Source organism: Pinus tabuliformis, chromosome 2_2 (genome assembly GCF_031772625.1).
Source record: "Pinus tabuliformis cultivar Carrire ecotype Pingquan chromosome 2_2, CPIR1, whole genome shotgun sequence".
NCBI lineage: Eukaryota > Viridiplantae > Streptophyta > Pinopsida > Pinales > Pinaceae > Pinus > Pinus tabuliformis.
Window position 1 is genome coordinate 1,256,398,999 of NC_142300.1, and position 13,576 is coordinate 1,256,412,574.

Consider the following 13,576-nt stretch of genomic DNA (forward strand, 5'->3'; position numbering starts at 1 on the left):
TTCTTTTACATTTTAGCTCTTTTTTAAGAATATTTTCTAGTCAATTTTGCACAAAATCCGGTAGGGGCTTGTTAGAATCACAAGGTCCAATTCCAAACCACAATCTTGCCAAAAATTGTTTTACTAAGTTCTAGTAAAAAAACCCAAAACATAAAATAGCTAAACTATACTTTAAAATAACATCCAATAATAACTACCCTAATTCTAGATTTTTTTTTTTTTCCAAAGAGAAAACGAACTTTTTTTATAAGAAGTAAAAAAAGTTACATGCAGATGAGTTAACATTCTGAACTGTCTGCCTAATAAAAGGCCAGCCTCCTCTAGAGAGGATCCTCAACACACCTACCTCGTGCTGCCCAGAAGTAAAAACACAAGCCCTCGGCCTAGACAGCCGAAACCAAAGGATGAAAACATAGTCCAGATGACCCAGATCCAGCTGGGCCTCCTTTCAAAAGGAAAACAACCCAGCTGATCCATACCCAAGTATCATAAACACAACAGCTCAACAAAAACGGAGCATCAATGTATCTGAAAGTAGTAAAATAAACAGGAGTTTTTTAGACTAGTGCTACTAGATTTCCATGAAAAAACAACAGAAAGAACTCTAGAGCAACTAGCAAAAAGAAAAGCTATGCATATGGAGGGAGATCCGACACACGGATCTGTTCCTGGATCTGCTCAGTTATTCTCCACGAGCCCAGATCTTGTTGTAGACCTGCCTTAGAAAGCCCATCTGCGACCTCATTGAATTCCCTGTATATATGTTCAATGGAGAAGACATTAAACTGTTGTTTTAAAGATTGTATTTCTTCTAAAAGGGGCAACAACATATAATTCTGACATCTGAATTTCCCAATGACCCAGTTTATAACATTCAAAGAGTCTCCATAAATCTGAATGGTGCGGATGTTTTTTTGGATGAGCCAACAGAGCAGAAGTTTTAAGGCAGAGAGTTCGGCAAAGTTATTTGATCCCGTTCCAGTTCCAACCGCAGCCTTGAGAGTGTGAGCGTTATTAATGTGATTGCATATCCCAGCACCCGTAATGTTATTTTGAGCAGCACCGTCGAAAAAAGCCCACGGGATCCCTTCCCGAATATTTGGTGCTGTTCTCTGATTTCGATTGTTTTGCTCCTCATTCAAGGGAATGCTATCAAAAATGGCGATGCTTTGAATGGCCACTGCAGCCATGGGAGATAACTTTTCTCTAAAAATGCTACGATTTCTTGCAAGCCAAACACCCCAGCAGATGATGGGGGGCAAATTCCTCAAGTTCCTCTCCTGAAAATGATTCCACCAGTATTCCCAGGTTGCATTTAAATCGACCCCTTCCCATCTTAGTTTTACATTCAGGAGCCTTTCTGCCTCTATCCAAATCTGTTTTGTGAACGGACATAGCAAGAAAAGATGGTCAATGGTTTCTTCATCCGCGAAACACAGAGGGCATCTACCTGGTCCCTGTTTAAACCGAGCTTGCAGAACATCCCAGGAAGGGATTTTATGGTTTAAAGCACACCAGAAAAAAATCCTAGATTTTTTTGGGCATTTTAGCTTAAACAAAGGTTTTGACCACCAAACAGGAGGAGTCCATCCTTTATTCTTCACCAAGAAGATATAGCCAGCCTTTGGGGAGTAGAGTCCTGATTCAGCATGTGCCCAGACCAGAGAATCTGGCCTATCCATAATTCTGACATTTGATCTTCTCAACTCCTGAATATAACGCTGCCAATCATCTCGCCAAAAGACATTTAGACCAATATCCTCTCCAGTCTTCCAGGCCTGGCCCCAAATAGAAGTCTGCTCCATACTAGCTATCTGATTTAAACTTTTTATACCCATGCCCTCCAGATGAGTAATCAGTTCCGGGGAAAGGGCAAAATCTTCACTGCAACCTACCCAAGGGTCTCTGCCAATCCTCAGACTTTCTCCATTCCCAACTCTCCATGCCAAACCTTGTTCAATTACCTTAAAAGCCTCCGAAGTGGCTTTCCAAATGACTGAGCAATTCCTCCCTTTCTTATTAGGCCTTCTTATCCAATCTTCAATCGGGATGGGATCAATGTATTTCCTTTTTACCACCTTCGTCCAAAGATTCTCCATTGTTATGATTCTCCATCCTGATTTAGCAGCTAGAGCCTGGCTAAAATCTACAAGATTTTTTAGCCCCCAACCTCCCCAATCTTTTGGCCTTGCGATTTTGTCCCATGCCACCCATGGGAGAACAGACTCTTCCTTGGACCCCGACCAAAGAAATCTACTGCAAAGCTGCTTTATTTTGTGGAGGATTCCTTTGGGTATCCATGTCAAGGTTGCCCAGAAAACTGGTATAGCCTGCAGAACTGAATTCACCAAAGTGAGTCTTCCAGCCCTCGACAGCCATTTGAAACTCCAATGGGCAATTTTTTGTTCAATCTTTGCTACTAACCAATTCCAGTCCTGCTTCCTGTAGGAGGTTGGCTTGAGCCAAAAACCAAGGTATTTAAAGGGCTGCTCCATATTACATGTTCCAAAGGGCAGCTGAGTCTCAATTGCTGTCTCCTCTTGCCTACTGAAACCCTCAAAAATCAGCTGAGACTTTCTGTCATTTATTTTAAGTCCTGTTGCTTTTAGAAACAGATCAAGTATAGACTTTAGCTCTAATATTTCAGATATATTCCCATTTGTAAACAACAGAATGTCATCAACGAAAAGCAGATGGGTGATGAAAAGGTTAACAGCAACTTCCAAACCTTTGATCAAACCTGAACTTTTAGCCTTTGAGATAAGCCTACTTAGACCTTCTGCCGCAAGGAGGAAGAGCAGAGGGGAAAGCGGGCACCCTTGGCGAAGTCCTCTTTGGCTCTTGAAGAAATGGGAAGCAGCTCCATTTATCAGAACATCAAAATTTACATTTGTGATGCATCCCATGATCCATCTAATGAAACCTGCTTGAAAACCAAGGTGCATCAAAAGCATCTTGAGATATGTCCAATTGACCCTGTCATAAGCTTTGGCTAGATCAATTTTAAGCACTGCCCCCTTCTTATTTGCCTGCCTGAGACTGTGTATTGTTTCTTGTGCTACTCCAATAGCCTCATGGATCTGCCTCCCGTTTAGGAAGCCAAATTGTTCCTTTGAGATATAGCAGGATAGGATAGGTTTCAGGCGTACCGCAATAATCTTTGCTATAATCTTGTAGATGGTATTGCATAGAGAGATAGGCCTGAAATCTTCAAAGGAGCCAGGATCCTCTTTTTTCGGAATGAGGGCAATGAAAGTTGCATTGAACGGCCCATATATTTCTCCTTTAATTCTAGACTCCTCCACCACCTCAGAAAGTTCTGCCCCAATGGATTCAAAGAAATGAGTGAAAAGTTCTATGGACCAGCCATCAGGTCCAGGACTTTTGTCTTTTGCCATGGACTTTATAACACTCTCAACCTCCTCTTTTGTCACCTCTCTAAAGAGGTCTTCTGCCTCCTCCTCCTCCACAAAACGAGGAAAGGCCTGAGCAGTTCTGATGATTTCTGGTAGATTAATATCCCCCGGATCAGCAAAGAGGGACTGAAAGTGATCTTTCCCCATAGCAGACAGATCTTCGAACGAAGATGCCTCCCTACCTTCCGAATCCCTCAGCTTCCAAATAGTGTTTGCATTCCTCCTCCCTTTTGCATAGTTGTGGAAAAATTTTGTATTTTCATCCCCTGCTTTTAGCCAGATAGCTCTGCTTTTCAACCTCCACTCTTCTTCTTTATCCAATAAAATCTTCGCCCTCTTCTTTTCCAACTCCAAAATTTTCTCTTTAGATTCCAAAGATGCATAGGCGTCAGCCTCTGGTTCTTCCAGAACCCTCAGGGCTTCATCAATGCTTACTAAATCTTCAGATTGTTTCCTCCTCCTTTCAGAGGCCCAGACAATGGTTGCTTTCTTCAACCTTTTTAAATTTTCCATGAACCTCCCAGCTTTGCTCCCCTCAAGGTCAGGTCTCGGGTGCCTCCAAGTTTCATGGAAAAGCTTTATGAAAGATTCCTCCTGGAGCCAGAGAGCATTGAATTTGAAAGGCGAGGCCGGCTTGTGAGGGGGCTTTGAGAACTCAAGGAGAATGGGGAAGTGATCTGAATTTCCACCTTCCCCTACCCACTGCCTGAATAACGGAACCAGAGATGCCAATCTCTCGCTGATGAGGAACCTATCCAACCTTATAGCAATTCTATGCTCCCCAGTCCTCCTGTTTCTCCAAGTAGGTTTAGCTTTTATGATGTTTACATCAATCAGCTGATGAGACAAAAGAGCATTTGTAAAGAAATCCGTCAAAGGATCCTCCCTTGCAAGAGGTCCCCAGGCTTTCGAAGTTCCCATGGAAAAATTAAGGTCTCCTCCAATGATGAGATTCTTGTCCTGTACCAAACTTTTGGAGAGAAACTCATTCCAGAACGTTGCCCTTCCTTGACATGGTCCATAGACATTTACAATTGTCAGAGGGAAATCAAACTCTGATGATACAACCTCCATTCCCAGGACATTTTGGAGTCCCCATGAGGATAGCACTTTCAACTTTCCTTTTTTGAAACCCATAGCAATACCTCCCGAGTGACCAGAGGCATCTGCAGCCATGAAAACCCATCCCGGGAGAAGGGAGCAGAGAGCTGCTTCAACTTCCATACTCTTTCCTAAAGTCTCCTGGAGGAAAACAATATCAGGGTTGCAGCGAGAAATAAGGTCTTTTAGAGCTAGTTTTTTAGGTTTACTAGCTAAACCCCTACAGTTCCAAGAGAGGCAGATCATTTGATAACCGTCTCAGGGGGTTTTGCTGCTCTAAGCGCCCCAGGGATTGTCATCTGTTTCCCATCAGCAACATCAAAAATTACTTTTTCCTGAGTAATGTGTAATCTCGATTTTCTACCTCTGCTCTTTTTTGTGTGGCATTTTGGAGTTTCTAACCCTAATCCTCCTACCGGTTCCATGACCTCATTCGGGACAATCGGTTTTTTGCTAGAGGATCTCAGGTTATAGGGCCGTGATACAGAGCTAGGTTCACCACCAGTCTTCAAAGGGGGAAAGTCCTCACCATCCAGATTTATGGAGACTGACTCAATAGAAAGGTTATCAATTTTTTTCATCACATCGTTACATGTGTTCAAAACAGAAAGCCCCCCAATACAAGAATCAGATATAATAGAGGAATGCTTTAAAGCTGTGGACGGCATACCCGATTGATTGCAGTTTGTTTCGACATTCGGCTCCATGGTGGTGTCCTCCATCGGCTGATTGTTTGCAAGATCCATCGGCTCTCCTTCCTCCTTGGAAAAAACTGCCTCTGTCTGATGAGAATGGTCCTCCCCGTGAGTCCCCGCGCGCACAGGCTCCTCTACCTGAGTCTCATCCTGCCCTATAGGCTCTTCCCAGCCCTCTGTCTCCTTTTGAAACCTCCTCCTTCGTCTTCCCAGCGGGCAATCACGCGCCAAATGACCATATTCGTGGCAACAGTGACAGCGAAACGGGAGATGTTCGTAATCGAGTTTCTGCTCAATTCTGTAATCCTTATAACGAAGAGGAATAGATTTTGCTAGGCCCTCCTTTGGATTGAGTTTAACCAGAATCCGTGCCACCCTTTTCTCAAAGGTTTGTAGGTAGGATCTATCTGCATCCAGATAAGTCCCCAACACATTCCCAATCGACCTGAAGACCGAGTCCGCCCAGAGGTATGGGGGAAGATTTGGTATTCTTACCCAAACCGGAAATTCGTCCATCCTTTCTGTTTCAGCATCAAACAGAGGCGTCCATCTCTTGAAAAATACCGGCCTATTCCCATATGCCCAATTCTGACCTTCGACCCACTCCATAGCCTCCTTACAGTCGAATTTGACCATAAACCAACCCTTGACCAGCGCATTTGATTTGAAGGTGGCCGCCATCGAACCCGCCCACTGATTCTCCGCCCAACGCCTAAAGGCTACACCTGAAACAGGGTGACCTCTAATTCTGCCCACCAGCGTGACCCCATCCACATCTAAAACATCCTCAACCTGCATATCCATCCCCAGAACCACCTCTTCAAACTCCCTTGTCTTTAAAGGTTTTGATTTCTTGCGTTTCCCCCCTAATCTTCTAACATCAGATGTCTCGAACTTGTATCCAGGCTCCTGAGATTGTTCATCATACCTCCTTCGGTCTCCATTATCCGCTCCTTCTGCATGCTCGATCCCATTACTTGTCTGGGTCTCGACAAGCCCTTCAATCGGACTGCCACTATTCCCTTCCCCGGCAAGAACATGAGGCAAACCGGGGCTTTCACCCAAAAAATGCCTGACTTCTCTGGCCGCTTCCCCTACTTTCGGCCCCAAAAAACCCTGATCCAAATTTTTAGGGAACAGGTCCCTATTGACCGCACACTGCTGTGAACTCTTCCCAGTTTCGATTCCAGAGGATTTTATACCCCCAACAGGTCTCCAGACACCGACATTTTGAACCGAGTTTATAATATCTTCTAAACCCCCAGATGGGGAGAAAATTTTTGAAGGGGATGGTAACTTACCAGACAGCGGATGAGTGCCCTCGTCTTCCCATGATGGCTTCGTGTCAAAGGTGGAGCCTTTTACAGCTTCTTTCCCAGGAGTTCCCAACAACCCCGACAGGTCCCAACTTGCTTCCGACAGAAATTTGACATAACTTGTGGCTCTGGTTGTATCCCCCACGCCCGCAGCAACTCCTGACCCTTCTTTCTTCTTGCCAAACGACTCTCCCAGAGCCTGTGCAGCAAACTCCCTTCCCCAAACGGTTATCAGGTCTTCCGGAGAGGGTTCCAGCTCCAACGCTTCGCTCGAGTTTACCATTGTTTTGGTTTTGACCGGGAATATAGCCTTCCAACCACAGCCCGAGACAGTCGCTTGGTAAACCGCTTACAGCTTATGCTCTTAGGGTTGTAGCTGGCCAGAATAGTGAAAACTTCCACGAAAATTACTGAAAGGTTAAAAGTATTGAAACCGCCCCCGTGACCAGGTAAAGCAAAATCAACAAACCGCCGTTTGAAAAGGGGTTTTTCCTTCCTAGCTGTCGCCATCGGCTTCCCACCACGCTGAGTACTGTACTTTCGCCAGCGCTGCCTTCGCCGTACCTGCGTGTCGCCTGCGGAAGCCTGCTCTACCTAGGCCTAGGGCCTAGGGCTTCAGGAACGAAACCCTCCTCTGCCATCCTCTATCTCCGGACAAGAATATGACTTATTGACAGATGTTGTGGCAAATCTTCAGGAACGAAACCCTCCTCTGCTTTCTCGCATTTTCCCCGTTACCCTAATTCTAGATTAACAACCAAGCTATAATAATTTTTCACTTAATCTTACTAATAAATGAATGACATTTTTTGTCAATTTTGTCCAAAATGGCACAACAATTTTTAAGAATAATAAGTTTAAGCTATTTAATTTGTAATAATGCCTATAAATTTTTTAAAAATAAATATATTTTAAATAATAGAAAAATCACAATCTAACTAAAAAATTGTATTATATACCAAATTTATTCCGAATAAATTACAATTTCTTTTTTTAAAATTACATTTATATATCAAATTTAGTCCAATTTTTTTTTAAGTTCAACACGTTCTGAACCACCCTGTTATTCATAATAAAAAATCATTTCATTTATTACTTAAACTGCAGAATAAATTTTACATCTTACATAAATATAAAAACACAAAGACAAGAAAACACCAATACCAACTGGGTCAAACCAACCTTGACAAAGATCATTCCCTAAGAAGAGTACATGGAACGAGCAAAATGGTACTTGGAACCTAGTCTAGTTGTGAGGGAGGCCTATAAATCTATTAACGCATTAAATATTGTACACTTTTAAACATTTGATGTAACCATTGTCTCAAAAGAAGTACTCGACACGCCAATCGAAAGATGAAAAGGACCTTCAATACCGCTTTTCAAAAACCGCTATTTTGAAAACCGCCTATTGCTCTAAAACCGTCGTATATATTCACGGGCCTCGACAAAATCCTCCTCTCTTCGTCGTTTTTGACGCCGCTTCTGCTCATCCTCGAAAGAGCACGGAGGTCGGCATGATTTTGCATTGGAATTCCACCGTTCGTTCGCTGTGCAGTTCGATTCCGCTAATAGAACGCATTTTGCCGAGCATTGAATAGAATCCGCCACAGAAGAAGACCCAGGCTCCTCACAGAGGTTAGGTATATTTTTATGCGCAATAATAATCTCTGTAAAATGGCTGCAATCTGTGTGCTATGAGGGTTTGTAGGGCGAGGGTTCTGTGTACCATTTTTTGGATCTATTTGCGTTTTATTTTTTCCAGCTGGATGGGAGTACGAGTTGTTTTCAATCGAGGCTTTGGGATTTGCAATTTGGGGGGGGATTTTTTTAAACATTTGTTTGACGTTTTTGAGTTTTGGTAATGCAATTTTTTGTGTATTTCAGGGTTTTGTCTTGTTTTATCTTCTGCAGAGAACAGCAAACGAGGGCTTCTATCGATGGTGTTTGGGGTTTAAAACTGCTCCGAAGAAGAATCCGTCAAGCTCCAGTAGTTCTAATTGAGGTGAGTGCAGGGATTTAAATGCCAGATTGAGATATTTTGTTGCGGGGCTTTCTTATTTCATTCAAATTTTAAAGTTTTTAACGTGGGCTTCGGTATTTTCACTCAAATTTCGTCCCTGGGGCGTGGGTTCGGCGGCTCATTTCATGAAATTTTTAGGGTTTTTGATGTGCGTTTCGTTCATTTCCATGCTTATGTCGGTTGTGTTGATACGGGGTTTGTTCATTTCCTGCCAATTTAGATGGTTTTGATGCTAGTTTTCGTTCATTTCATGTTAGTTTGAACTGGCTCTGGTTTATTTAATGCCAATTTGAACTATTTTGATGCGGCTTTGCTCATTTCATTCACTACTTTGTGTGCTGCTTGACGTGATATATGCTCATTTCTTGCTCAGTCCTATTTTTTTGGTCATGCCAATGTAACTTGTTTTGATTTTGCTTTATATTCTTTCCTGATGGTTTTCTCCGGCGCCTTTGCAAGTTTGCAGGGTTTTTGCTGATATATTTTAACGATTTAATTAATTTTTCGTGAAGGCTTGGGGGAGAAATAGCAATGGAAGAGAGGGCGGCATGGTTGAGTTTCACAACCTGCTTGAAGGAAATTGGACGAGAAATGCAAGTAAGGCCTCGAGAAATGCGGTCAAGACTTAGAGAAGTACAAGTAAGAAGACCTCAGCAATGCAGTGATGTTTTGGATTTCGAATCCTATTCAGACAATGAAGAATGTAGCGAGGAGCATTTGTTGTCTTTGGATGTCATTCTTCCGGATGATCTTTTGGAGAGAATTCTTACACTTTTGCCCATTGCAAGCGTTTTCCGGGCAGGAATAGTTTGTAAGAGATGGAACTCTATCACGATCTCAAAGAAATTCATGTGGCAGTGGTCCAAAGTACCTTCACAAAAGCCTTGGTACTTCATGTTCACGAATTCAGAAGATGCCTCCGGGTTTGCATATGATCACGTTTTAAAGAAATGGTACAATTTCAGCCTTCCTTGCATAGACACATCAAGTTGGTTTGTTGCTTCTTCATTTGGGTTGGTTTGTTTCATGGACAATACCAATAGGAACCAGCTCTATGTCTGTAACCCTGTCACGAAGGACAACAAAAAGCTTCCTGATCCCCCAGAACTAAAAATCTCAGACTATAGTGCCCTGGCCATGACTGTAAACCAACAAACCAATACATATACTGTTGTTGTTGCAAGGTCCAAGCAAGTCCCTGATGACTACTTGCAGTGGAATCTTTCTATTGAAGTTTATGACTCGGTACTCCAGAAATGGATCAGTTCGGTCAGTGAGGTGTTAAGAGGATGGAGAGGCGGGGATGAGGGTGTGATTTGCAATGGAGTTTTATATTGCTTGATTTATTCCACTGCAATGGTGGGTAACTCAGAAAACAGGCATGGATTAATAATTTATGATCTTTCTAATGCCTCTTTGAAAATTTTGTCAATTTCCATGCCTTGTTCTCTTACATGTGGCCGTCTTATGAATCTCAAAGAGCGTTTGGTGATGGTGGGCGGCATTGGTAAGGCTGATAGGCCTGGTATAATCAAAGGAATTGGCATTTGGGAACTTGATAGGTTTGAATGGCGAGAGATTGCACGAATGCCTCACAAATTCTTTCAAGGATTTGGGGAATTTGATGATGTCTTTTCCAGCAGTGGTACTGATGAGCTTATATACATTCAGAGCTATGGTGCTCCTGCATTGCTTGTTTTTGACACAAATCAGAGATCATGGAAATGGTCTCAGAAATGCCCTGTCACGAAGAGGTTTCCTCTTCAGCTCTTTACAGGATTTTGCTTTGAGCCCAGGCTCGGAGTTAGCGTTTAGTTCGTCATTGCAGTGGGACTACAAATAGTTTATTTTGGAAGTCATTTTTTTGCATGTCTGATGCATGAATTGGGTTGATTTTGTCCATTTATTGAGATGTTGGAGTGCATGCACCAGGAACTTATCATCCTCAATTCTTTCTCCTTAGTTTTTGGAATGCAGCCAGAAGGATAAAAGGGACAAGTTTTTGCTGGATTTCTTTGAACACTTGCAATTCTCTGCGCAATTTTACGAAGGGCTATTAATTTTAAGAGGATTACACTTCCACCAACTCTATTAATCCAATGGGATAGGTTTTGAAGGACATCTTGCAGGTAAAATATTTTTGGTCTAGTTTATATCCAGCTGCATTCCTCAGCAAACTCGCAGGGAATTTTCAAGACAAATTGCCATTGTTAATGAGTTGGCTTTTTGAGGAGGGGGGAGGGATAGGGCATGAGCTAAATTGATTAGTTTCGTTTGTGTGGAATTTTTGGTTTAAGTAGCTTGAACTTGATAGATTAGGGGCATATTGTTTTAGGGGTTAGTTACTGATATCTGTTGATTACAAGAATCAGGAGATTATTATATGTGCTTTGCCTGCAATTGCAAATGCAGTTGCAGATGCAAATATGGCAGATGCTGTATTGTGGATGGTGATTTTGGGAGGATTACATTGAAGAAGAGGATGTACATGGGATAAATCAGCATTCAGTTTTATAAACTTGAGGCCAAGTTTTTGCAGAATATTCTCTGTTCAGTAAGATGGTTTGATGGAGAAATGTATGTCCTTCATTGTTAAGGATTAAATGATCTGGAATGAATTATTTACAGATTATACTACTACCTTTTTTTAATATTTAAGGATGGATTGACGTTCTTCTTGTTTGAGAATTGAGGGAGCTAGAATCAGCTATAGTAACATTGCAAACAAGGGCAATAGCTTCTTCCAGAATATCGCAGGACTAAAATCCTGCATTGGTAATTTAAATTTCCTTTTCAATTGGCATTTTTCCTTCGTTGTATATAGTTATTATTGAATACATCCTGATAGATGATGTATAACAGGCTATTGAAATGTTCAACTCAGTTCCTGGTGCAAAGAGTGAGTTTTCTTGATGATGCTATTTTTCTTGGCCTCTTTGAAATCTTGAATTTTTCAAATTGAGAGTAGATGAGCTTGTTGATGGACTGTTGGGAGTAGAGAAGTTGCACTTTCTAAAATATGTGTTGTTTGTTTTTGGCTTTGCTCTTGGATTTGATTTATGTGATTTATGCAAGTGTATGGAATTGTGTGTTTATCCTGCCTGTCACACGAACAATGGATGGTTAAATTTATTTAAAGTCGGGAGATCATAACACTCGTAACTGCCTGGGCTAGACCCAATTGATTGATATACGTTTAACACAATGAATGGCTACCTTTATTTAAAGGTGGGGGATCATAATACTCCTCAACTGCCTGGGCTAGACCCAATTGAATGATATACTTTTAACACTGGCTGGACTAGACCCAATTGAATGATATACTTTTAACACTGGCTGGGCTAGACCCAATTTATTGACATACATTTAACACCTGTATAACAGGATACCATCTTTGCTTCACAATTGAATGATATACCCAATTGACTGGGCTAGACCCAGTTGAATGATATACTTTTAACACTGACTGGGCTAGACCCAATTTATTGACATACATTTAACACCTGTATAACAGGATACCATCTTTGCTTCACAAGGATAAGCAGGTAAGAATAGTCTATATAATACTGAAATACCATATTTGCTTGACCAGGATGAGAAGGTCAGAGTACATTCTACATATGTTGATAGTTTCTAGGGGATCTCAAAATCTTCCACCAAATATGGCGAAAGCTATCAGCCTTTCTTACCCTGTGACCTCGATTGTAAATAATGGAGTTGAACGGAATATAATATATGGTAACTGGTTGGATGAAATGAGTTGACTATTCGCATTTAAAAGTAATGGAATAAAAAAGTCATTTGATGAAAAGCTGAAAGCATATAGATGGATAGATCTTGAAACTGCTGCTATTGCAAATCATAGTGGATGAAAAAGTCTGAAAGCATATTGATGGATAGATCTTGAAACTACTGCATTTGCAAATCATAGTGGATGAAAGTCTGAAAGCATATAGATGGATAGATCTTGAAACCCCTGCATTTTCAAATCATAGTGGATGAAAGTCTGAAAGCAGATAGATAGTTGGATATTGAGAATCCTATTGGATGAAACAGTCGAGGTTTGATAGTAGTTAGATATTGAGAATCCTATTGGATGAAACAGTCGAGGTTTGAGTCGAGGTTTGATGGTAGTTAGATATTGAAACTAACAGAGAATGCCTATTGGATGAAACGGTCGAGGTATGATGAGATCAGATAATCTTATTTGGATGAAACATTCAAGGTATCATGAGATCTGAGAAATTTATTGGAGGTAGAGATGGATAGATGATATCGAATGAATGAATGTCAACCACCCAAAAAAATACCAAAAGCAATAGTTCTTGAAAAGTATTTTCCGGTGAAGTTGGTACAGTCGAAGAAACATGTAAATTCTGTTTCAAGAAAAAACTTGAGATTTTGAATGGTTGCTTCAATTAGTGATTAATGGATAAACCAATAAATTTAATAATGGGTGTCCTTGTCTACGCGCAAAAACATTGCGGGCTTTAATTAATTGCACTGTATTTTAATTAATTTCATTGTATTTCGTTGATTCTTGTTAAATTATGTATTTCGTTGATTCTTGTTAAATTATTATTATTATTATTCAATTTTAATGTCATTGGTTAAATTATTATTATTATTATTATCCAATTTTAATGTCATTATTGGCTCTTGGTTAAATTATCATTATTATTATTATTCAATTTTAATGTCACTGTAGACTCTTGGTTAAATTATTATTATTATCCAATTTTAATGTCAGTGTTTGGTTAAATTATTATTATTATTATTATCCAATTTTAACATCTGGCTAAATTGGTATATGAGACCTTTTGGTTTGTGGGACAAGGATCTACTTCTGCTTAGCAATTTGACTATTATTATTATTATTATTATCCAATTTTAACATCGTGGCTAAATTGGTATATGAGACCTTTTGGTTTGTGGGACAAGGATCTACTTCTGCGTAGCAATTTGACTGTTTGACTGCTCCGTGTAGCGATTTGACTGCTAAGTTTACCAAGATATATATACTTG

The 13,576-nt window shown here is 40.8% G+C and overlaps 1 protein-coding gene across 6 annotated transcripts; it reads left to right on the forward strand.

Moving 5' to 3' along the window:
• The first annotated feature begins 7,969 nt into the window (after positions 1-7,969).
• On the forward strand, positions 7,970-11,209 carry HWS (Galactose oxidase/kelch repeat superfamily protein). 6 transcript variants are annotated; one of them, XM_089406064.1, is made up of 3 exons: positions 7,970-8,171; positions 8,416-8,533; positions 9,064-11,209. In XM_089406064.1, the coding sequence occupies exon 3, from the start codon at positions 9,083-9,085 to the stop codon at positions 10,364-10,366; it is 1,284 nt and encodes a 427-aa protein (XP_089262190.1). In that variant the 5' UTR covers positions 7,970-8,171; positions 8,416-8,533; positions 9,064-9,082; the 3' UTR covers positions 10,367-11,209. The 6 variants fall into 6 exon arrangements, with proteins under 6 accessions (XP_089262190.1, XP_089262193.1, XP_089262189.1 ...); XM_089406067.1 differs by having other exon boundaries at positions 8,443-8,533; positions 9,018-11,209; XM_089406063.1 differs by having other exon boundaries at positions 8,443-8,533.
• Positions 11,210-13,576: the final 2,367 nt, after the last annotated feature.